Source organism: Echiichthys vipera, assembly GCF_963691815.1.
Source record: "Echiichthys vipera genome assembly, chromosome: 14".
Classification (NCBI taxonomy): domain Eukaryota; kingdom Metazoa; phylum Chordata; class Actinopteri; order Perciformes; family Trachinidae; genus Echiichthys; species Echiichthys vipera.
In genome coordinates this window covers 9515396-9540335 of record NC_139839.1, presented here as the reverse complement: position 1 = coordinate 9540335, position 24940 = coordinate 9515396, and the positions used below count along the sequence as shown (strand labels likewise).

The 24940-nt window shown below is 39.0% G+C and overlaps 1 protein-coding gene across 3 annotated transcripts in view; it reads left to right on the top strand.

The window, feature by feature from the left end:
* gabrb2b (gamma-aminobutyric acid type A receptor subunit beta2b) overlaps nt 1-24521 on the top strand; it is a gene marked incomplete at its 3' end in the record, with an annotated part of 30200 nt that extends 5679 nt beyond the window's left edge. The window contains exons 2-7 of one of the 3 annotated variants that reach the window (XM_083927600.1): nt 5159-5241; nt 17147-17284; nt 20308-20460; nt 22428-22672; nt 23543-23683; nt 24174-24521. In XM_083927600.1, the coding sequence (XP_083783726.1) occupies nt 5159-5241; nt 17147-17284; nt 20308-20460; nt 22428-22672; nt 23543-23683; nt 24174-24521 (1108 nt within the window). Of the gene's footprint in view, nt 1-5158; nt 5242-17146; nt 17285-20307; nt 20461-22427; nt 22679-23542; nt 23684-24173 lie in introns of all 3 variants that reach the window. The other 2 variants (XM_083927602.1, XM_083927601.1) reach the window with 2 other exon arrangements.
* Nucleotides 24522-24940: the final 419 nt, after the last annotated feature.

Below are 24940 nucleotides of genomic sequence, written 5' to 3'. Positions count from 1 at the left end.
ACAACAGCAAATAGCAGAAATTGACTTGAGGAAGTATAATAACAGTGCTAAGGCGAACCAAAACAAGCAACAGAAGTGCCTCTCAGTATTTCTCAAGCAGGGTAGCCCTGAGATGGCACATCTAAAGGAGGGTCCTGCCATTGGTCTTTATCAGGGTTATTTGCTGCAGGATATGCCTGATTATTCTTTGTTGAATTGACTAGTGTGTTTTTAACTGAGGAGTGTGCGCATAGGGACTAGGGATAATATATGTATGATTGCTATAATCCATATAAGGTTGACTAAATATTGACAGTAAATGGCAAACATAATATTTTGCCTTCCAACATTAAATAGCAGTGATTTTTGTTGAATATGTAATTAATGGCACTGCATCTGAGTGACTTGATTCCGTGGGCATTCTACTCCTTATGTTTTATTGGAAGGCTGTAGGTGGGGACCAGCTGGTTGTGGGGGATGAGTGCTCTCTGAATGCTGTCATTATCTTAAATATCAAAAAAATGCAGTTCTTGCTTGCAACACATGTTGTGTCTCTGAATAAAACTCACAGAAATAAACCCAATGGAAGATCCAGATTCAGATGATGTATGGAAGTAAAGGTGGTCGTACCACAATGTAAGAAATACTACAATGAATAAACTAGTCGCGGGGAACTAATGGAGTGTGAGCTGGGGTGAGGCCGTCATGTGAGAGGTAAGTTAAACAGTTATCATATGCTTTATATGTAATATGGGAATCTGCAAGTAACAAAAAAAATTAGAATTTTGCTGTCAAATAACACTTCCTCATAACAAAATGACAGACTAGGTTGTTTGCCGATGACTCTTGAAAAAACAAAATATATGACCATTTTATTGAACTCTGTGAAACAGTTGCAGTTTTAAACATGGTGCAACGTTGTGAAATGGATCTACTTGCTTAGGTTCAGAAAAGATCATAGTTTGCATAAAAATTTGTATGTTTGTTGCGGGGATGACGTAAATCTGTGAAGTAGTTTCATCCGTGATGTGATTAGGTACGAACGTTGATACGTTGGTCAGCTTTAAAAAGCCAACGTTGACTTTTGGCTTAATACAGGACACAACTCTGGTCTCCTGTGTTTGTTTGACCCATTCACCACCCTGACCTCCTCCCTATTCAGACTTAGGTGCTCTTTTGTACACTGATGTGTGTCCATGCGTCCAAAGCACAGCCACCAGAGGTTGCGGCCTACTAACAAACATAAATATGGGCCATATTTAGCTGCTTGAAGGATCAAATACTGTTCTTTTTTGGTGAGGACTGTCTGCAAATAACTGTGGGAAAAAAAAGAGAAAGTATAAAGTAGCATCAAATGCTACTTAAGTATGCTAAACTATATCAAATATGTACTGGTATGTACTGAAATGTGTGAAGATACTCTTTCAGTACTGCACTTGAGTAAATATCATTAGTTACTTTCCACCAAGCATGTCTGTTTTGAGTATGAGAGTGTTACTTGGTCTGCATCCCAATGACTGCTGGAAACCCTTAAGGCTACTTGGCCCTGATTTGACCTCACAAGTTTGATACGTCCTGGAACAAAGTCTTCGAGCACAATCTGGTAAATATGGAGGGTCACTGCAGGTGATGCAACATATGGGGCTCAGTTGGAGCAGTTGGCAGTGTTCTCAGGCAGTAACCAAGCAACCAAGGACTATACTGAGACCGGGCGGGCAATGCATCGGCTTTGCATCATTTAATGGATGGGACAAGCTGGAAAGTATGTGAGGGTAAATGGAGAGCGAGACAGCTGCAAACACAGATCACACAGAGTGACAGCAACATAACAAACATGCACACCTATAACCCCACGGAAACATGCATAACCTTTACCTTTCCACTATCTTTTTAAAGACTCTGACAGAGGCTCTTGCTCTCAGTTCTACACTGCTGACTCCATCATGACACAGAGATCAGAAAGTTGCCAGAAAGTAACCGGCAATTTACTCCTTGGTTAAACACTTGGAAGCCACAGAGCTCCATCACCAGCAGCAAATCCATCAGAGAGAAATAAACGCTGACAAAGACAGGAGACAAGAGAGAAAGAAAAGGAGACTGTATCTTAACCTCTTAGGTTTAAACAACCTTCCCCTCTCTCTGGGTGGTGGAAACCCCTGAGGTGTTTAATATAAAACAGCATGTTAATGCTATAGCTCATCCCTACAACTTCTTTATTGCTTTTAAAAGGTGCTGTTATGATAGTCCCAACACTGTCTCATCTGACATCAAGTTTGTCTCTTTCTCTCATCTTCTCTCTTTTCATCTATACACTCCTGTGGTCTCTTTTGCTTCTTTGCCCTTGATCATCCCATAACAACTAAATAAGCAGTTTCTCAGTGAAAATACTAACACTGTTAAAACTACTAGGATCATCAAATAAACCCCTGCAACTGTTGGTAGGAGAAGGGAAATGAAGTTGTTGAATTTATACACGTTGTACAATTCAAACACAAGCTCTTTGAACAAACAGCCAGTGTACATTCATTATTTGACTGCAAGAGGTTTCTTGCTAGGGAAATATAAGCATGTTTTTAAAGCCTTTTTTTTAAATGTTTTTCCTCTTTAGGAGCCTTAATTGCCACCCATTGTAAACTACTGTATGTTTACAACATTTAATTGAGGACCTTCTGTAGCTTTTGCACTCTTCTAAAGTAACACCAGGCAACGAAACAATGTCAGGCAGTTAAAACAGCGTACATCTCTTAAACAGAATATAAATGAAATTAGTTAGCCAGAAAATCACAGCAGACATTTTGACTTGTCATAGTAAAAGCACGGGTGAAAATACTAACATTAACAATAGATCAGTTCCATTAAGCATTCACAATATCAGGCCCTCCCCTAAGTAGAATGCGGTTATCATGAATTTTATTGAATACACCTTTTTCTACTATGACATGTCAACATGATTGCCGTAAAGAAAGGTCTGTCCTCTTGAGTTTCCCTCCTATTTTCACCCTCATGTCAGCCAAAACAGTGATGGAATGATCACATCATTACTTGGGTCATGAGGCACAATATCCTATGGGGTTTTTTGGTCATTTCTTTGTTATTTATGGGAACCGTATACTGGTCATTTCTGTATTCGAGGAGGTGGCTGACATCATCATCATTAAGTGTGAGAAGATGATATACAGTACAATAGTTCGGGTGAATTCCAGTACCCCTTTAAAAATTTGAGAACTTTGAAATAACAGATATTTTGGAGGGGTATACCATAGTTTACCATGTGTTGCCTGTGGAGAGCTTGATTGCTTTGACACAGACACATTTTTTCAGACAGAATGGGATGCTTCTCAAACTGACCATATTGGCTTTGTGAAAGTATTGGAGCATTGTCGTTTCAAAAGTTTACTGACAAATGCTGTCCAATATGCAATTGCATTAATCTGAGATTGCTCGGATTTTGGGAAAAGTTTGATTATGGGACAGAAAAAAGACTGGCCTTCCAGTGGCTGTTGGTCTGAGTAATGGACTAGCAGAGAAAGCAAAGAGAGTAGAAGAGGCAGAGAGACATACGAGGGTGATTATCTCTGCTGTGTAACACAGAGGATTGGACTCAAGATGAGCCTTTCCTCTGGCACAAATTTATCTATTTTGTCAGGTGTGCCTAGACGATTACCCACCATGCTGTGCTGCTCTGTGGCAAGTCCCTCAGTGGGAGTCAAGTTCTCACAGAAGACCAGAGCCAGAGAAAGAATGGCAGCCTAATACTCCCAGCCTTATCCTTATGTTCCCTACACAAAGTCTGATGGACAGCATAACCTTATCTATTGACTCGTGCTTGGCTGCTGCCATTATCCATTTTTATCCATCCCTGTCTATTTGTTTAGATAGAGATTGGAAGGCAACTAGTTAATATACTGTCATATGTACACAAAATAAGATCGGGGCAGTGAAGAAGAAGGCTATAGCTCCTTGTCAGCTGGTGTTTGCAGCTATTACAAAAGCACTTACTATGCTAAAACCTTTCTTTTTTATATATATAAGATTCATGAGCAATGATTCCACATAAATAATCCAGATTTAAACTGCTTTTTTACATTTCGCAGTTTATTACTCACAAACTATGTATGCGCTTTACAAATGCAACATAAGTTAGAGTATGGATATCAAGACTGTGGTTCGCTTTGTCAAAAATGTCAGTTGTGTGTTTAAAGCAAGTCCTTAAATAAAGACAGGCTCAGTATCAAATAATTCGAACAACGATGTAATCATTTATATCAATGTGTTTGACTTTTTGATGAGCTGGCTCTTTTGGCTGCGAAGGTAGTCAAAACATCAACGTTTGAGGTGTTTTTCTTACTAAAATAGAAAATAATACAAAGAGAAATACAAACTGAATGGAGAATAAATCAAATAAATCAACACTGAATTTCTTCCATGCCAAGGAAACCCTCATTACTGACACTGACACTGAAGACTCTTCAATCTAAGTGACAATTCAGGGGTTAAGAACTTGTTACATGAAAGGAGCTTTGATTCTTAGTGAGGACAAACATCAGAGAACCAGTTGCAGTTTTATATTACGTATCCTTTGTCAGTACTAATTAGTGCTAATAGTATTAAATACAAGCAATAGTGTTGCCTTGTAAATCCTTTGGGATGTCATCCCACATATTTCATGATGACAGGCACTAGTCAGAGTGCACACACTTCCACTGTTATCTCTGGCCTATAGCTACCACTGCTGTCCCAGTGAGTTTGATCCCTGCTGTGGATCGCATCTCAGGTGGGGCCTGACAGAGGACCCACAGGATTATCCAAACAATGCTAAAACTGGGACATAAGGATTAGTTTTAGTGCTGTAATCCCCAGTGGAGTTCACACCACTGCTGCCACCACCCCTTAACCCTCAAAGGCCCCCGTATTTAGGTTTTGAAGATTTTAAGTCATGCTTACTTACTCTCATGGTTGATTGGATAATAAATGGATGATAAATGCTCTGTGGGATGTTATTGGGATGTTATTATAAGTACTTTCGCGAATGAGGTTGAACTGTACTAACATTTTTCCATATATATTATTATAATTCATGAACCTAACCTCTACTTTTCTTTTTGAAAACAGCCGGTTGTTGTCTATCAAATTCTTCCACACTGCCATGAATTGAACATATTGTGTCATTTATTTTCAGGATCACTACCACCGCTGCTTGTATGATGGACCTGAGAAGGTATCCACTGGATGAGCAAAACTGCACACTCGAGATAGAGAGTTGTGAGTAATTCCTCCCTTTCATTATTTTTTTTTGTCTTGTCAGTGCTATAAACCTCTGGACTGGAGTAAGGGTCTGTGCTCTTATACACTGGCACGGCCTCAGCTTTGTCCAGTCAGCTGTCAGGAGTTGTGTGACTGGACCTGCACTGAGTCTCAACAATATATGCTTTTCTGTAATACAAGGATTTACTCTATTTTAATATTTTCAACATAATCCTTCCCATCCAATTTACCGTATTTCCCTTGGGAAAATAAGAGGCATTCTTCCTTTCCAAAATAAACCCTCAACCGAGTTTGCTGCACTAGGAAGAACATGAACTCTGTCAGTTTAGATCTTTTCTGTAGAGTTGTTTTTATTGCATAAAAAAAATTGGTTCCAAGATGAGGATCTTTTTCGCCTACACTGATGTGGCCGAGTGCGGTTGGTGGGAGTTTAGGTAACATCATTTTAATCAGCTATCAGATAGCTCTTACTAAATGAGGTAATGTTCATAGCTCAATGAGTGTCTCTAACTTCACTGGAGCGGCAGACTACTTAGTGTAATGTACGCTGTCCATGGTGCTGCAATGATAAAGTAGAGCAATTGCTAATGCTGCTCAAAGCTGCAACCCAGTTTCGAATGACAGCAATTTATGATCAGTACATCATAAGGGCTATCCTGTGGCACCTTTACATCAACAACTATTTAACCACAGCATCCTAGGTTTTAAGGTTAGGTTTTAAGGCAGCCAAGGACTTTTACTGTGTCTCCATCGGTCTCTCCTTGTCATCAATTCAGTAGCAGTGTGGGATAATGGATGTCTTTAGTTTCATTTTAGACTTTATTAGTAAAACCTGAAATGGCAGGTTTATATTTCTCACATGACTTTCTTATTTCTTTATAACTTGCTATGCTAACTGCTCCTTAAATGCCAAAGACCCTAACTCGTTAGTTTCTGGCACACTGAGGGATGAAAGTAGGGGGGGGGGGGGTAAAAGGGGGTATCCTCACCATGCATCTACAACAGGGATAATTAAATTTGCTCAACCTCCGTCACAACTTGATAACTAATTGCATCTGAATCTGAATCTTTAGTTTCCCTGTAGAGATGGTTAAAGAGTGTTACACTCAACTGAACAAGTGAACTGGAAAGTCTACAGCTGGAACTAGTGTGCAAAGGAAATAGAGCATAAAGGAGCAAAGGAGTCCATTTAAGTCTTTTTTTAACTCAAGGCGGCACATTACAGTTAAAGAGTAAAGTTAAGCAGAGGCCTGATACTACCAGCAATGTGCTTGTGGTAACAGAGTCATTGTTGTTATAAAAATATTAATTTCCACTAGATGTGAGAGTAAGACCTGGCAATTTCTGTATACAAAGCTAATGATGCACACAGCTCCATAGCCAAGTTGTAAAATGCGCTGTACCCAGAAACAGGCCATTTGTCCAGCAGCAGCCTGCTGTCTTCTGTGAGTAGTTACAGGAATGCATGAATGCTCTACTGTATGCTAGTCAGCTAATGGACTGGAATGGTTAAGCTTGGTGCAGGTTGCGCACATAAACCAACTGCACCAACTGTACATACAATACAATACATATTGCATCAAATCTTATCATTCCCATGAAAACAGTTTGTTTATATAAAATGCTTAATTAAAACACACATTATATCCATCCTCAATAGTGGAAATCCGCCAACAGAGAGTGAAGTGAAATCAAGCTGTGGCAGATTAGGATGAGACACATTCTTGTTAAAGGAAACCAGGAGGGGACAAACCAATTAAACTTGTTTTTCAATAGTTTTGACAAGGTGAGTTTAGGCCACCTCCACAGGCCTCCCCCTCTCATTTATGACAGTATATTTGGCATCACAGCTCCTTATCAAATCTAAACTGTTCATTTAAGAAACAACATCACTGAACCTCTGCCAGTGATTTATCCTGCGTGTCTTTAACCCCTTACTGAACCTGAAATCGAGGACAATTGTCACTCACGCAGAGATTCAAATGACCTTTATGTTTGATAAAGGCACGGTGGACAGAAATATGTCAGAAATATCTCGATAATGGAGGAACTCACAGACACAGACTAGGGATCTTCTCAAATCCAAAAAGGATATATGGCAGTAGATCTATATATATGTTGAACAACAATATTTTTCCTACTAATCAAGAGGAAAAAACAAACTCTTGTGCCTTATTTTTGGATCCTCAATTTTAGAAACGCGCACAAGAATACTTACTTGTCATCTATAGCTTCATTTGCCAAGGGGTGCAACAAGCAAAAACACCTTGATCAAACTTAATTGGACGGGCCTCTGGTGAGAAAGTGTAGCGCTTGCAAATGCAAATGTCACCTCATACTGCGTAGTGTCCATTTAAAGTACTTATTTGAACATGGCTCACGGAAAGATGATAGGCAAGTTAGGGGGAGACCTAGAGAAACATTGGCTGTTCACAACTGAGTGTGCCTCACAACACAGCTAGTCATCAGCACCCTGAGCACACATTCTTCTCTTTTAATTTGGTGACAGGTTTGTAGTTTAAAACGCACTGACCTGGGAAAAGTAACTGCAGCTGCATGTGTGAGTGTGCGTGCATGCAAAGATGTGGGTGTTTATATGTGTGTACAGTATACTTGCAAAGTGCACACATCGCAGTCAACTAAAACTGCGATGTGTCTGGCCAATAATAATTTGAGAACAAAAAACACACGTTCCCTCGTTTTTCTTTCATCTGAGTCCCAGGAGTTGAGGAGCTCATGAAGCAACTGTATGAAGTGGATCTCTGCTGGTTTGGACTGACTTAGATCGAGTGTTGCATTATATGACTCAACTCATTAGTTTGGATGGTTGAATTTTTCTAGTCCAAGTATTTTCCTGCTTTGAAACAGACCAAGCATTGCACCCAGCACTATGTCGTTTTGCAACAACGTCCAAGGGCATCTTGATCTGCACCAAATGTTATCGCCTCATAGAAAATGAAAATGAACTGAGAGGTTTTTTAAACTGAAACGCTTTCGCAAATTGCCAGGCTAATTTTTTCTCCTCTCTGAATGTGACTGTGAATTTTCACACCACCCTAGTCTCTACTTTTGTTTCTGTGTTTTTATTTGTCTCCCTTGGTCATTTCTCTTCTTTCGCACATTTTCCAGTGTTGTAATTTCAGTAGCTGCTCTTTCTCTCTCTTTGACTTGTTTCCATTCACTTTGATTGCTCCAATGTCTCCTAATATCCTGGTATTGAGCCACTGAGTGATGCCTGTGAGTTAATAAGTTTTGACAGGTTGTAAATAACGTCGGAGAACTTTAATGGATCAAGCTTTCATCCTTTAATGCTGATCTCTGCTAATTATTTTAAGCAAAAGTTAAATTGCTGGCCCTGGTGTAATTAACAACTTTTAATCACGGAATAAGCTGTTTCAGTACAGCGGTTGCTGTATCAGCACGGTTATGTTGTGCAAGCAGGGGTGGAGCCACTCTATTGTTTTCAAGTCTCCAAGAAACTGTATTCATCTGTTATCGTTATCAAGTATCCACACACAACACATCATAACAGAGCATTAATCATTCAGAAAGTTCTCATTTCCCAATTTACACAGTTCCGTCACTTGTTAAGTTAAAGGTCATTTTATAAAAAGAAATATTACATACATTTCTGAGACCACACTGGACTTGATTATAGCTGAATTGAGCCTGGAGAAAAGAGCATCAAATGCATTTGTTTACTGCTAGAGTTTCTTCCGTAAACTGCACAAAACACAAGCCTTGTAACTGTACCATTTTATTGTCATTTTTGATTTTCTGTAACATTAGGACTTAATGCATGGACTGGGATCATGTTCTGTGTGTTCATTATTTGTAGCATGCTTGACATAAGTAAGTGGAATTCACACAGAGGGAGGTAATGGAAAAACCTCCTGCTTATACTGTAGTGGTGGGGATGGAGAGTTGTAAATGATTCATTCTGGATAGCCCAAGGACTTTTCCCGCCATATCTGTGACTAATGGTTTGATAGATTCACAGATTTCTCACCTATATTTTGTACTGTTTGGAGTTTTAAAGGATGAAATAAACAAAGAATAAAAACAATGCAATACATACACATTGCACAACAGTGTGAGAGAAAGAGTCTGACTGATGCTGGATGGAAGGAGTACCAGACTTTTTCACTCTAAAAGTACTGTTACTTTAGAGAAATTTGACTCAAGTAGCCTCCTGGGAAATTGGTGTGGTCGATTGTGAAAAAGAAGTTCTACCTGTAGTTTAAGAAAATCTTGTTTTCTCATACCTTCATTCCTAGTTTCTCATCCAGCCAGGGCTTTGAGACAGTACGTTATCTCTTTGCTCATAATAACTCATGGGGATCTCTTTATTGGCTTATCTATAAACATAGGTGATAACTATGAAAGCTACAGCTAGATCATAAGAATTACACCCTGGATATGAATATAGTTTATGAAAGAAGGTAAAATGTATATTTCCTTGTTCCTCAGCTGTTATCTGTAATGCTGTTACTGCTCCAAGGAATTCATAACAAAAATACACTGCACCTGCTGTGTTGTTTTTATATATATATATAAGATATATATAAGGCAAGATAAACTTCTTCTTCTCAGCTGATATGAAGTGGGATTGTATGAGGTACTAATTGATAGTCAGTGTATTATCTACAGCAGATGACAGTTAGCCTGCTGCCTGTTTTTAGATGCAGACAGGAGTCCCAACCCAGAAGCTTTGGCCGGGGGCAGCACTCTAAACATATTTTAGCTATTTAAAAGAGACACGCATAAAAATACATTTCAGTTAAATGAATGCTATGGTTAAAATATTTTCACAGCTTTAACTTGCTCACAGACAGTGTTTTTTTCAAGATTCCAGAGAGATTCAGTCTACCTTTTGCAAAAGTTATTCTGTGAACTCATAAAGGGATCCGTCTGTCTTCACAGTGAATGGTATTTTGTTGTAGCTGTTATCTTTATCACTCATTTTTATTTTCTTGTACTTTTTTATTCCATAAACCACAGAGTTTGACCCTCAGTTGCACTTATGTGTAGGAATACGTTAAGAAAATGTAGTGCCAAAGGAGAGGGCTATCTGATGGCCAGGTAAAGCAGTGAGAATATTCTAAAAATAAAGCGTTCACCTAAGCTGATGGTAATTTTTTTAGTAGGACGTTTTATTTTAAGGTGACTAAAAAACTTTTCACTGCAGCTGATGACCCCATCCACAGCAGCTTATGAGTCTGCTTCTTGAAACGGCGACATGCTTACCGTCATCTGCTGCAGGTAATACACTGACAATGGATAAGTACCTTATGCAGCCCCACTTCAAAAAGCCGAACTATCACTTTAAGACCCCGCTACCTTAACCTCACGTTTAGCAGTAACTGATAAGGGTTGGGTTTATAGCCATTTCTCCTTGTATTTGTGTTGCTACTACTTGTTCAGCATCTCTATAATGCATGCGTGATCCAGAACTAGCGTAGTAGACCACACAAGATTTTACCTCAGTACAAGGAAATACCATTCCTTGCATAATTGAAAAGGGTTAAACCTGCTGATGTTCTGGGTCACTGTTACAGTAATGCAGTTTACAATGTACAGTATACACACCGCTGCTCTACCTTCGCAGGAAGCCAGTGCTGGTTAAAGATGTTACACTGACTTAAAGTAGAGCAGCTGTGCACCTTTTCAATAAATCATAGCAAGAGTAGGGTCACTGAGTCGTTAAACACTGAATACTACACAAAGGCTTTTCTGGCCTGATCAGCTGCATAAGCTTTAACATACAGCGTGTGACTGCAGATGGCACTTTAGGAGCAAAATTGGGAATTGAAGTGGTTTGAAAATGCATTGAGAGAACACAAATTAAGACAAACTTGCAGTCACCAATGCAATCACATCCTCACACATCATGCACAGACATCCCTGTTTATTCCTGAGAGGGGAGTGAAAGGCATATTGCGACTGTTATTTCACACAGTGCCTGTGCACTCACAATGAAACTATCATTTCATTACAGCATCTCTACCAAGTAATAGTTATATTTTCTGCACCAGTGATGCACATCATATGGACAGAGCTACTTCCACACTCTATCTCTCCCTCTCTTGCTATCTGTGCCCATCAGAGCACATTTTTAGAAACTGCACTCATCCTCTAGGGTGTGGATGGTTTTCTTGGGCTTGCATGGCTTATTTATTTATCTTATCTTTAGATGTTCTGTCCCTGTCCAGGCATGTAGTCAGCTGCAGCTCGCTGTGTACTGCAAAAGTTTAGAAAGACATTTTTAATTGGACACCAGGAATAACATTAAAGTCGCTTTGAACTGCGTGAAATAAAAAATTCATCTGAGACATATTTAAGAGTGGAGTAGCCTTCTCAGCTCACGAGAGGCAGCCAGTTGTTCAGGGGGTTCTATTTTACTTGCCCATATGTGTGTGTGTGTGTGTGTGTGTGTGTGTGTGTGTGTGTGTGTGTGTGTGTGTGTGTGTGTGTGTGTGTGTGTGTGTGTGTGTGTGTGCGTGTGTGTGTGTGTGTGTGTGCGTGTGTGTGTGCGTGTGTGTGTGTGTGTTTGCATACATTGTGAACGCTACAGGTCTGGGTTAGATTGAACTGTGTATCGATTTTCAATAGACACTATGCATCATAAATGTCATCATTTACACACACTCCCACAGACTCTCTGTGTGCTTTCTGGACTAATCTCAGCTTGTTAGGTGGTGCAGCATCCAAAATCTTCAATACTATTCATGGTGAATAAATTGGTTTGACATCTGTTGCGACATGTTCAGCGAGGTTTGTAAACACTGTAATCATAAAAAGCCATCTGTTCTCGTTATAGATGTGAAGGAAATCGGTTAAAAGGATTTTTGTGATTGTTGTTAGTGCATCTGTGTGGCCTTTTGAAATGTATGTCACAATGGCAATGGTGTTTATTCCATATTTGAAAGTGTGCACTGTTTTATTATGATGTTTCACAGCATCATTTTAAAAACAAAAAAACTTTGTTGTCCCTGATTATGTTTTGCCCAGAGCAATATCAAAGCCAATGTTTTATCCCCCTCCAAAATCTGTCTTTGCCCATTAAAACAAATCAACTGAGATATTATTTCATAAGCTTGATAAAAAGCCCGGGAGCAGATTTGGTCAGGGAGATATGCCAGAGTCCCAGTTAAATAGCTTTAGTATTGTATTGCTATCTCCTCTGATGCTATCGTGAAAAATTTCATTTATTTTTGGTCTGCCAACGCTCCCAGACTTTGGAATCCATAAGAGAAGCCTTTGTGCTAGCGTAAAATACATATTGTCACACCCATATATATATATTTTTGTTCTGAAGGGATGAGTTTGCCTCTCATGCCAGGATCTAATTTCATCTTTTCTCATTTCATTGTTTCCTAGTTCATACATACTCCTACTTGTCTGCGATGTATTACAGATCATGTCTTTTTTACTCTTTTTACTCTTTTACTTATCTCTTTTTTTCCTCAGTCTCACTCATTTCAATTAATTGCATACAGTGGGTAATCTATCTGTGCCAAATACTGTTACATAATAACTCAAGTATGAAAGTGAGGTGATGCAAAATTGAAAAGTCAGATGGGTAGTGGATTGGGTAGCTGGGCAGTCAAAAATATGAGGGCCTGCTCAAATAATAGACTCTGATGACATCCACTTCTCTTTACTGGATGTGTGTACACACATGATTGTTAACTCCTTAGCTGGTGTTACCCAAAGGTGTTTGAAAATACTGGCTTTGTATTTCTTCAGTAAAACCTACCCTCCGTAATATTAACCTTACGTAGTCAGATGCATGCCTACATCAAAGAGCTACTACAGCCCTACAACAGCAGCCGGTCTCTGAGGTCCCCTGACCAGGGTTTGTTGGTTGTTCCTCCTTCGAGGCTCAAAACAAAAAGAAACTGTGCTTTTCAGGTTGTACCTACTACTTTCAGAACTCTCTTCCATTGGATTTAAGATCTTTAGACACTGTGGGCATTTTTAAAAAACAGCTCAATATAATATCTGCATATACTGTTTTGTTTAAATTGTAGAGCTTCTCTCAAAGGTGCCAGGAGAAAGTCCACGGGGTCATTAAGATGAAAGGTTTCCTTCCGTTGAGATTGAGAATTTCAGATTAAAATCTGACTGCTAGATCTTGAGATATATCATAAGAAGTGTGGACATTTTGGTGTGAGGTGGTGCATAACTGAAAGGGTTCGTCCTCTACAGGGAATCACTGTTACCTCTGCCAAGGAGGTTTTGCTTTCAGCTCGGTGTGTTTGTTTGTTTGTCTGTCTGTCAGCAGGATGATGGAAAAACTACTGACCCGATATTAATGAAACTTGGTGGAAGGTTGTAACATGGGTCGAGGAAGAACCCCTACAATTTTTGAGTGGATCCGAATCACTGGCCAGATGCATTTATTATTTTTCACTTTCATTAATGCATTAACATGCATTAACACAGCAATAACATTGCATTGAGAAATGGCATGCATTGCCTGAGGTCGGTGAGTGCCCTTCTAGTTGTAAATGTAACGGCAATCTCCCATACATTTTTATATATCCTGTGTTTGACCCTGATGGTGACACACAAGCAAAGAACAGGGGGTCACCAATGGAATGAGCTTTGCGATCCTCCGGAGACGATCTTCTGGGACTGAAAAGAATTGACTCAAATTTAAATCCTGAATCTCAAGTCGAGGAGGTTGTTCAGTCGGGGTTTTATCACTTAAGAAATGTATACAGAATTAAGTTATATCTGTCTGCCCCTGACCTTCCTTTATTTCATCCCATCTCAACTAATATAATTTCCTTATACTCTGCACTTAGTAGAGAAGCACTTAATCGTCTGCAAGTTGTTTCAAAATACAGCTGCCAGGCTTTTTACTGTAACTGAGAGAAGAGAACACATTAATCTAATTTTTTCCATCCTTCCTTTGGCTACTTATTTCCTTTGGAAAACATTTTTGAGAATCTATTGATTGCCTCTTATGTTAGGTGATGATGTCACATGAGTACAGAATCTATACTATACATGAATGTTTTGGAAATATATATTTGTTGGGGGTTTTAGTGAAAAAGAGTATATTTAAATGAAGTGAGCACTTCCACTTTCAAGGAGAGGACCAAGAGATGTCAGAGTGTGAGGGTGTTAAAAGCAGCCACTGAGGAGTCTGTGTTAATAATTCAGAGCAACTAAATAGGTCACACAAGTATTAATTAAGCAGAGCAGGGTATGGGTGGGAGTAGGGGGGGATAAGAAAGAAGGTAGAATAAAAGATAGATGGACACAAGATAGCAGTTATGACAGAAATAACAGAGAGGAGAGAAAGGGAAAAGTTTAATCAAATGGAAAAAATGGTAGGAGGAAATGAGATAAAAACAGAACAAGTTAGAGAAGAAATGTGGGGGATAAAAGGAGACAAGGCCAGAGGAGGAAGAGGAGAAAGAGGAGAGGAGGTGTAGCATAACGGTCTATGGTATATGCACTAATCAATGAAACAGTGTGGGTGTCTCATCTCTAAATTGTTCCCTCAAACATGCTTTCATTTGTCATCAAGTCTAGCCTCTATATCACCACCATCCCACACGCACCCATTATGTGCATACTCGTGCAAATCAGTCATTTTAATTCACTTTCTAGATGCTAAATCTCCCTGTCATCAGCTTTGACAAAGTAATGGTCACACACGCTAGTGCAAAAAAAAAAGAGTAAACTTCCATGCCTGCACTCAAATGATATAACAATAATCGCTCAGGCAAACTCAACTAACATGCACGCAAATCCCCATTGCAGCAGACATGCAGTTGTAACAACTGTTGCAACCATCTCAAATGATTTTCATGTTACATGCTGTGTTACTGAAAACATTCCTGATTGGTTGTGCAGTCCATCCCCTGCTGTTAATCTAAAATGCAAAATGCACATCACGAGCCAGTCGAATGAACAGTTTGATCAGTTTTTTTTCATGAGACTAAAACACAATAGTTGTTTGTTTTGAGGAAGCAGAGTGGTTTGCAAGTCGGGGCCTCCTGCCTCTCAGTAGAACAAGGTCACGATTCGATACACTCCTCAGTGTCAGAACTCCGATACAATCCAGCGCTGCAAGCCATGTAGAAAATATAATATCAGCAAACTGATGTTTTAATTGACTTTCACATAGTTTTAGCTTGGCTTTAATAGTGAGCGACCCTTCTAAAGGAATCGACGGACTCCAGCTGTCTCCTGTCTCTCCTCGTCTCCTCATCGTCTTCCTCTTCACTCTTGGAGATCAAACCTCTTATGACCTGAAGTCAACAGACATGTCAGCTGCACCAAAGCAGGCACTAGGCGGTGGATTATGCAAGAGCTAAGTTTCATGGTCTAATGAAACATTTCTACTTTACTTCCTTCTTTCTTTAACAGCACTTGTCTTCAGCTATAACTACAGAGCACAATGTTACTCAATCATTTATTGCTCCTGCCCACTAGCCGCATTGCTGTCCATGTCTCCACTGATTGGACCAAAATGAGCGCAAAAGAGCGAGTAGCTTTGGTTCAGATTAATATTAATGGACTTGCTTCTTGTCCCTTTGCAGATTTTACTGGGTTTTAGAGATGAAAATGGATTCCAAGCCTGGTTATTTAATCATTATTTCTCTTGGTATTTAATTATTTAGTTACTCATGGGACAAAACATAATAAAGTTGACTCATAGGTAGCCACATGTTTAAGGGTTTCCGCCAGCCACTATATGGAATGTTGTATGTTTGACTTCATTTAATTATTTATAGTTTTAACATACTCTCCATATTTCAGTTATTGTCAAGATAACCGTACTGAGACGTCATTATGTGCCTATCTAACCGGTTCTAATCCAAACTCGTCACATCAGATGCTTTGTCAGGACCCCTTGCCATCACTTGTCAACACACTGCCCGTCCTACTGTGTTGCTCCACTACAGTTAATGGGAACAGGTAGTTAACGGTGTGAATTCAAACCAAACTATCTTGGGCAGTTAAAATAAGTAGGTGGGTAACGCAACTACAGTGATGGGCATGAGACAATCAGGACACGAACAGCAGTCTCAACAGACAACAGTCTGTGTTTGTTTGACCACCCAACTACCTGGGCTTCCTCCTTCCACTAACTTCATCACTATCACTTCTGGACCATTTGCTCCAATACCATTTGTATTATATAGCTGCGGATGGCTTTATTGTTGAAAACCCTGTGTGTCTCATACAGATGCTCAAGGGTGCCTTATATCACACGCTGAGGGTGCGTGTCGATATGATTAATGGCTTGAGAATGAGAATAGGCTTGCCTTGGTCATGGGTACCTCAGCAGTTGATGTTGAGGTGTACTTGCATAAACAATGCGGTGGAGGTATTCAGTGGCCCCCTTGTCTCTGGTTGTACTTGGCAGCTGAATGTATGCATGTTAGTGAACTGTGTGAGTACAGAAACAAGGTTAAATCAACATTTGTCCTAAGTGTTTAATATTATGTCATGCTCAACTTTCGCTCACATTAACTGAACGATTACAGCAACACAGAGCTGCCACTTGACAGTGTCATGGCATTTAGGTGCTAGGTTCACAGACCTCCATTCATTCTTAGTCACCAGTCTAGTCCAATTTGGGATACACGGATCTGGGACCACCAAGGTCAGTAAATATAGCAGACAAGCACAAATCCATACGTAGTTTTATCCTTTCCTTGTGGATAACCTCATAGCTTAACGTCAGTGAAGCGAAGACCAATTACTGTGTCTGCTGTCATCAGAATGTAAAACGGTGACAAATGCAAACTTAATCATGCATATTGATTAATTAAGTGGATTTTACGGGATCCAGACGGGACATGATTATGAACCTATGTACTGTTCAGACCATTAACAGTCCTCAGTAAATCCTATGATCTGTACCCTATTGCAGATGGCTATACTACAGATGACATTGAGTTCTACTGGCGAGGAGGAGACAATGCTGTGACGGGGGTGGACAAGATCGAACTGCCACAGTTCTCCATTGTGGATCATAAGCTCATCTCCAAGAATGTTGTTTTCTCCACAGGTAATGGTAACATACAGTTTGAAATGTATTTATTATAGTTGAATGTACAGGGAAACACAAAAACATAATTTCTAGTACAACATAATGCAATCCAATAAAAAAAAACTTAGATAAATATTGCCTACAAACATATATGTTCGATTTTTGTACATGCACACACACTTAACTATTCTTACTTTGCCTTTATCTTCATTAAAAAGCCCTTGAATTATTTTCTGTCTCTCAGGGTTGTTGCATTTCATTATTATTATGCTGATGCAAAGAGGTTATAGGTCTATTCACAAATATTGACTAAGTTTGCACTTACTGATATGAAAAATAGCATCCAATAATTTACAGAAATGTTATGTAAATGTACAAATGCACATACAACCCTTGGAATGAAATACCATCCCAGGAGACAAAAGACACCATGACTTATTTAACAGCAATAAACAAAAAGAATGCTGTCTGATACAATTAAATATTCATCACTTCTGCATTTTCATATTCATGAATTTGTCATGCAAGCGAGCAATTGCAAGCAGGACAGCAGTTCTGCTGAATACAGTTGCTGGGTACTGTAGAGAATGAGCGCAGAGCACTAATGCAAGATGTACATAGACTCAACCAATAAGACGGCTTGTTTTGTCTGCAGGGGTCATACATTCCTCATAACCCTATTAATAACATAATGCTTTCTGATGAATGCACAATGAGCCTCATGCATGAATGTTTTCTTATTTGTCTCTTATATTTGTTCTTGCACAAAGCATTAAAAAGGAAAAATAAGAAAAGCCTACGTGGAATTCTTAAAATATGTGCTTACAGCCAATCTTTTCTTACCCTGAGTATAAATTGAATGCGCGTGCAAGGCAATTTGGAATTAGCAAAGGGAAACACCCTAACAAAGCCATATGGGGCAGCAGACCCAGTGCCGTGTGCAAACCAACTAGCCACTGACATTTGACAGGTCACGTTAAACTCAGACAGCAGAAGAATAGAAAGAACAAGGAACAGAAATACATAATAGAATAAGAATTGCAGGACAGCAAAGATAAAAAGTAAACTTTTCCTCTACAGAGATACAAACATTACTTAATGAAGTTTTGTTGAGAAGATTCTTCAGCATATTTAACCCACTTTTTAACAAATCACAAATCATAGAAACAAATAAACTTAAAAAAAACAAGAAATAAAATCCCTTTATTATTATATCATTTATTTCATTATAATTTAGAATGGATCTAATAATATTTAATAAGTGTAAACATTTAAAATTAAAACATGTATAAAGAAATAATTGTAGAACATTTTTCTTCTTTGTTTTCATGAAGTAAATTACTTTTTCATCATCGTTATTAATATTTCACGGCACAAAACGCCAATCGTCTGTTTGTACGTACAATTTCAAATCAGTGCTTACGAACATTTCATGCATGAGGCCCAATGTTTGTATGCATGTGTGCATGCGTTTGTTAACTGCCTAAGTTTGTCCCTGCAGTGTGCCTGATTTTATTGCCTCATAGAAATATATGGTAAACGGGGGATTCCCTTTCAACATGCTGTCTTTTGCGAATAGAGTGAATGACCTGGGGGCTCCCAGAGATGCAAACATCAGCAAAAGTGCTTGGGCATTCACCCAATACAAGTGTCATGTTCCACTCCAAGGATAGGCAATGTCATTGTTTCCTTTATGAATAATACATATTCACGGTTGCACCTCCATCCTGTTATTTATTTTTTTTAGCCAAGCTGTTTGTTCACTTCATAAAAAAATTATTCAGGGATTCTCTCGGTGGCTCATGCTAACATTAGCTAAATGAAATAGGATTTGTGACATTACAAGAGGCTGGTGGGTTGTTGGGGCTTTCATTAAAACATATTCCTCCGTTGCCCATCTTCTGTTTCTGAATGTATTCTAGCTCCTCTTGTGGTGCCTTCCCCCATTCATTTGTAACACACTGAAATCAAAATACAGCCAATTCCCTAAGGAGAGAAATATATGTGCTGATACAATTTGCCTTTATCAAAACCCCTGCCGTGGGCTTATTTTAAATAAAGCAAGATAAGCAAAAAACGAGGACCCTCAACAGACAAACCATCAAACCTTTTAACAATATTGTGTGTAAACACAAACACAGGCAGTGGAAACTGGATAATTCTGGAGAGAGTTAATGCTTCAGTTTGGTGGACACCACAAACATGGCTTTCTATACGAGTTGCCTCTACAATGGACAACCCAGGGATAAGAGACCATTGTCGTAGCCATTGTTGATAAAAGACTTTGGAGGATATCCTTACAAAAACCTTAATAATAATTTATCAAGCCAAAGTGCTAAACATTCATCAGCAGATTTGATGCTTTTCATGGAGTATCTTTCTACTTGGTTGTCTCGACAAATGTTACCTTAGTTCCAGGGTTATAAAGATTGTTCACTTGCTTTTCTTTTTTTGAGAGAGAGTAAAATGTTAACAGATGAACCCAAAAAATAACTGACATATTATGCAATAAACATTTGTTAATTTTGATTATTTCTGAGAGACATTTCTCACCAGCAAAACCTTAAAAAGCAATTTATGGTAGCGTTCAGTAGCAAAGGCAGATGTACCATGATTTTGTTATTCTGCCACAAAAATGGATAACAATGTCAGACCACATTGGATTTATTGTACATGATTTATAAATCTAGGAATAATGATAGGTGAACAAAGTAACTTACACCAGAAACTAGGATTTTTTACCCCTACCAATAGTCAGCTTTTGGTTGCTAATAATAATCAAAACTAACATTCCAAAACCTTAAAAAGTAAGATTTAGCATCTAAATTTAACCATGCCTTTAGCACCTGAGGTCTTAGGAAATCCAAACATATACACTGGGAGGGAGTTGTCTCTAAAAGGAAAACCTGGTGTAAATGAGTGCATTTGTGAAGTTGTGGAGACCTGACAGCTGTGGCAAACATTGTGGAAATCTATCACCTAACACTACTTATTCTGCTTGTTGTTGTTTTGTTTTTTCTTACCCTATCCCCTCTCTGCAGGTGCTTACCCTCGTCTATCCCTGAGTTTTAAGCTGAAGAGAAACATCGGGTACTTTATCCTGCAGACATACATGCCTTCTATACTTATCACCATCCTCTCCTGGGTCTCCTTCTGGATCAACTATGATGCCTCTGCTGCCAGAGTGGCTCTAGGTGAGACAGATTGACAGAACACTGGAGCGGACACTTAAAATAAGATTGCACTGACACTGAAATAGACTGACCAGGGAAAGCTAGATATAGATTTATTTTATTTCTCAATTTTACCTCATTACATTCACATTATTCACTTGAAGGGCAAATAAAGATGAGAGACCAAGTTAAGCAAAAAAATGTACAACATTTTTCACATCAAGTCAGGCAGGTCGGCAGCAAACCTAAACACTGAATATACTGACAAAGTAAAAAGCAATACTACAGGTCTGACCTGTGTCCTGTATTAAATATGTCTAAGGTGAAAGATTTTTTGGTAAATAGCAAAAACTCATAAACCATCACAGATAAACTTTGCAGGGCTGTGAAGGCCCTGACTTTTTATTATAAAGAATTCTGTTGTTACGGGTGTTCAAATTGTACCTCACATTTTTACCTTTGTAAATTCAGTACTCAATTACTGTGCTCGGACTTTCTATTCCGATCCTTATTCGGTTTTTAAAGAATGGCACTGGATTGATCTGCAACTACATTATGTCTCACTTCTTTTAAAATCACCTTGGGTGACATCTATCACAGTACAACAAATGTTACTGTATGTCACAAACGTATTATGATGGATGACCAGTTTGATTTGTTTCGACTCTGATTCCAGAGCCTCTGTGCTTTTCTGGAAGTCACAATTTCCCCCCCGTCATCCTTGATTATGTAAACCCTGTGTAGCCTGTGAGGTTTGTATCGAGCTTCTAGCTTACACTGTGTTTATCAGCAGCTCCCTGTCTTATTTTCACCCAACTCCATCCACCCAGCTCCATCCATCCCTCTACCCGTCCCTTGCTTTAGTCGACAAGGCAATTTCGCTGATTGACGACTGAGCTGCATTTAGTGATCGGGGATGGGGGAGGGGGGGCATTCATGGGATTTAATGAAAAAAAAGGTAATGCTCCGTAATGGAGGCGGGTCAGCAGAGGTGGGAAATGTTCGGTCACCCCCCAATCTACACGAGATTCAGGAACCACTTTACTCTGGCCTGGTTTGAGGCATTAAAATGGGCCTGTAATGGCTGAATCACATGACCACTGTACTGCAGGAATCATTTATTGTTATTGTTAATCTCTTGCAGCAACAGCTTGTGAAAATTGTCTGAATCCTATTTTGAGCGGAAGTCACCTGACAGCTTTGTGACAGATGTAAATTAATTTAGTAATTGTTTACTGAGACTCTCAATAGAAATTGCCTTAAATAATCATGCTTTGTGCGGTTTCACAGTAGAATATACAGGTCTGTGTGGGAGGATTTGTGAGCGCTATATGAAAATCAGGTTTAAGCTTTAGAATCAGGCCTCTCATGCAATTTATAATGCCTGCATACAGATAATACCATAGACACACACTATTTTGAGCAAACTACATCCATTGCTGCCAAAATGACAAGAACAGGAAATTAAATCACTACCAATGAGAGTTAGTGTGTCACTCATAATAAGCACAAACTCAGCACAGTCAATCTGACTGTAACTATCCCCACGGCTTGCTGGGCGAGGTTTTTGAAAACTGTCTACAACTTTTCTCAGTAGGAGTTCTCCACTAATGAACAAGACCGAGGTTGACATTTGAATTTTAAATTGCTGCAGCACTTCAAGTGTATGTCTTTTAGCCCGGCTCCCTATGCATGGTTTGAAGTCATGGCGGTAAGCCCCTCGGGTTCATTGATCCTGGCAGGTTTAATCAAGCACAGACATGGTATCAAGTAGATCACAAAGATGTTCTGCAGTCACAAGAATTAAACCTGGCACACATTCAGTCGGAGCAGTAAGTAAACCTTTCAGGTGATTGTTGAACTTGCTTTAATAGATAGGAAAATGCAAGAAGTAAGTACATTTTTAACTGCTGATATGTGGTTTATAAATCATTCTTGATTTATACTGTTTATATTCTGTTATAATGTATATGGTCTTTCTTCACCAGGTATTACCACTGTGCTCACAATGACTACCATTAACACCCACCTGAGAGAAACACTCCCCAAAATCCCTTATGTCAAGGCCATAGACATGTACCTCATGGGCTGCTTCGTCTTTGTCTTCATGGCTCTGCTGGAGTACGCACTGGTAAACTACATCTTCTTTGGACGGGGCCCTCAACGTCAGAAAAGGGCAGCTGAGAAACTAACAACAGCCAACAACGAGAAGATGAGGATGGATCCAAACAAGGTAAGAGTAGCTTAGCTTGCCTCTGGAGTTTGTCGACCTGTATTTCCCAAAATTCAGAATATTTATTTCCTGAAAAATGCCTTCATTTATGCAGAAAAACCTGCATATGTAGAGGCAAGCAGAAACTCAGTGGGAGCTCCACATTGTCACTTTTCCAAGTGAAAGCAACTTTCTAAGCTCTCGATTCACAAAATCACATCAGTCTTTACTTTGCTGCAACATTTTAATTTAATTATTCATAAAGCTAAGGAGCTGAAACATAATTACAAGCAAAGCAAAGAAATGTCACCACTTCAAATGGAGGATTGACCTAATGTTTCCTCCCTTCACTGTGCGAAGGAAAGCCAGCCTAATAAGCTTGTACTAACCCTGTTTGAAATCTAAATAAGATGTGTTGCCAGCTGAAACAGAGGAAAAGAAGGTCTTAGAGCCACTTGGCTCTTTGTCTTGCTAGAGAGAGTTGTGTTAACTTTCCCAGTTTTTGCTCCCAGCTGATGGGATCCAAATGCTTAGGGGCAGAGATGCAAAATGGCTACCTAACCACCATAACATGGCTGTGCATGGGTGTGCTTATATAAGTTTAATACAAACCCTGTCTACACTGAGCAGAAAAATGGTTGTATTAATACCATATAAAGTGAAGCCAAAGGAAGACAATTAAAACTACACTTGTGTTTCGAATCCTTCTGTTACAGTATGCTTTATTCTGTGCAGCAGTTTGTCCACACATTTGCATTTACTCCTGAACTCAAGGATTTAATTATTTCATAACATTTTCCTTGTTGCCGACTGATACCGCCTACACACATGTAACCTCCTTCCATACTTTTCAGTTGCTCAAGTAACCATGGTGATTCTGTTTGCATCCAGTGGCTAGTGGGGAATGTAGTTGGCAGAGACGATACTCTGTACGCGAGAATGAAACAAAGGGATCTTGACGGTCATGACTCGATGTGGGAACCAATCTTTGTGGATGATGCCACAATTGGACTTGGTGATCAAAAGAATAAGGTACTGCAGAAACCATTTCAAAAATATCAAATTATCTTAAACATACATTTACATTTTTGAATGCCTCTTGAGAGCCACTTGCAAGAAAAAGATATGAACACAATATTGATTCATAGTCCATAACTTTTACCCTAGAAGTAGATCTTCAACTCCTGAGAAAGAACATCAGATTCTTTAACTTTCAAATGTTGCTTTATGTTCATCAACTAGTCACTAAAGTTCTGTCTGTCTGCTGTTTGGTGCTGGACAGATGAAACCAAAATGAGATGAAAGACGCTAAAACACAATAGATAATGATAAATAATGAATCAGGAGCTACACATTGTCATAATTATTTTGCTGATTAGTCAATTAATATATCCTGAAGAATCAAATCTTATAGTTGCCACTCTTTTGAAATTTTGTACTTAATTTTTCATTAATTTTAATAAAATGTGATTTAAAAAGAAAGAATGATGTTCCATGAAAAACAAACTTGACTCTTTTCCAGATGGACCCACATGAAAACATCCTTTTAGGAACCCTGGACATCAAGAATGACATGGGCGTTTCAGAGCTGGCTTTGGGTCTCAATGACCCACGAAATACCATGCTGACATACGACAGCTCAACTCTACAGTACCGCAAAGCAGGGCTGGCCAGGCACACTTTTGGCCGAAACACTCTGGAGTGCCACATGACTCAAAAGAAAAGTCGACTACGGAGGCGTGCTTCACAACTAAAGATCACCATCCCAGACTTGACTGATGTAAACTCTATTGACAAATGGTCAAGGATTATCTTCCCAACTGTCTTCTCCTTCTTCAACATTGTTTACTGGCTTTACTACGTCAATTAAGAGAAACAAAGGACATCAGTGAGTGCAAGAACAAGCAGCAAAATGTGTTGCTCATTTTGCTGCTTGTATCTGGTTTGTTTCATTTTTATGTGAATTTGTAAAACTGGACTGAATTACTTTATTCAGGACTGGATCCGTCATATCTTGGAATACCACATTTGCTGGCTAACACGTGAAAACCTTATAGAAGAGAGATTACAAACATATAAGGTGCCTGTTCCTAAGTAATTGTTAAAATTCTACATATTTTGTGAATTGTGTATCTTGTGTATTTTTTGAAAAAGTTTGTTTCCATACTTTCTGTTTTTATTATGTTAGATTAACATCATACAATCCATTGCCAAAATATCATATCAGTCATCATCAGTTAGATACAAATTGACAAGTTGATATATTCAAATGTCCATTTACTTTAACCA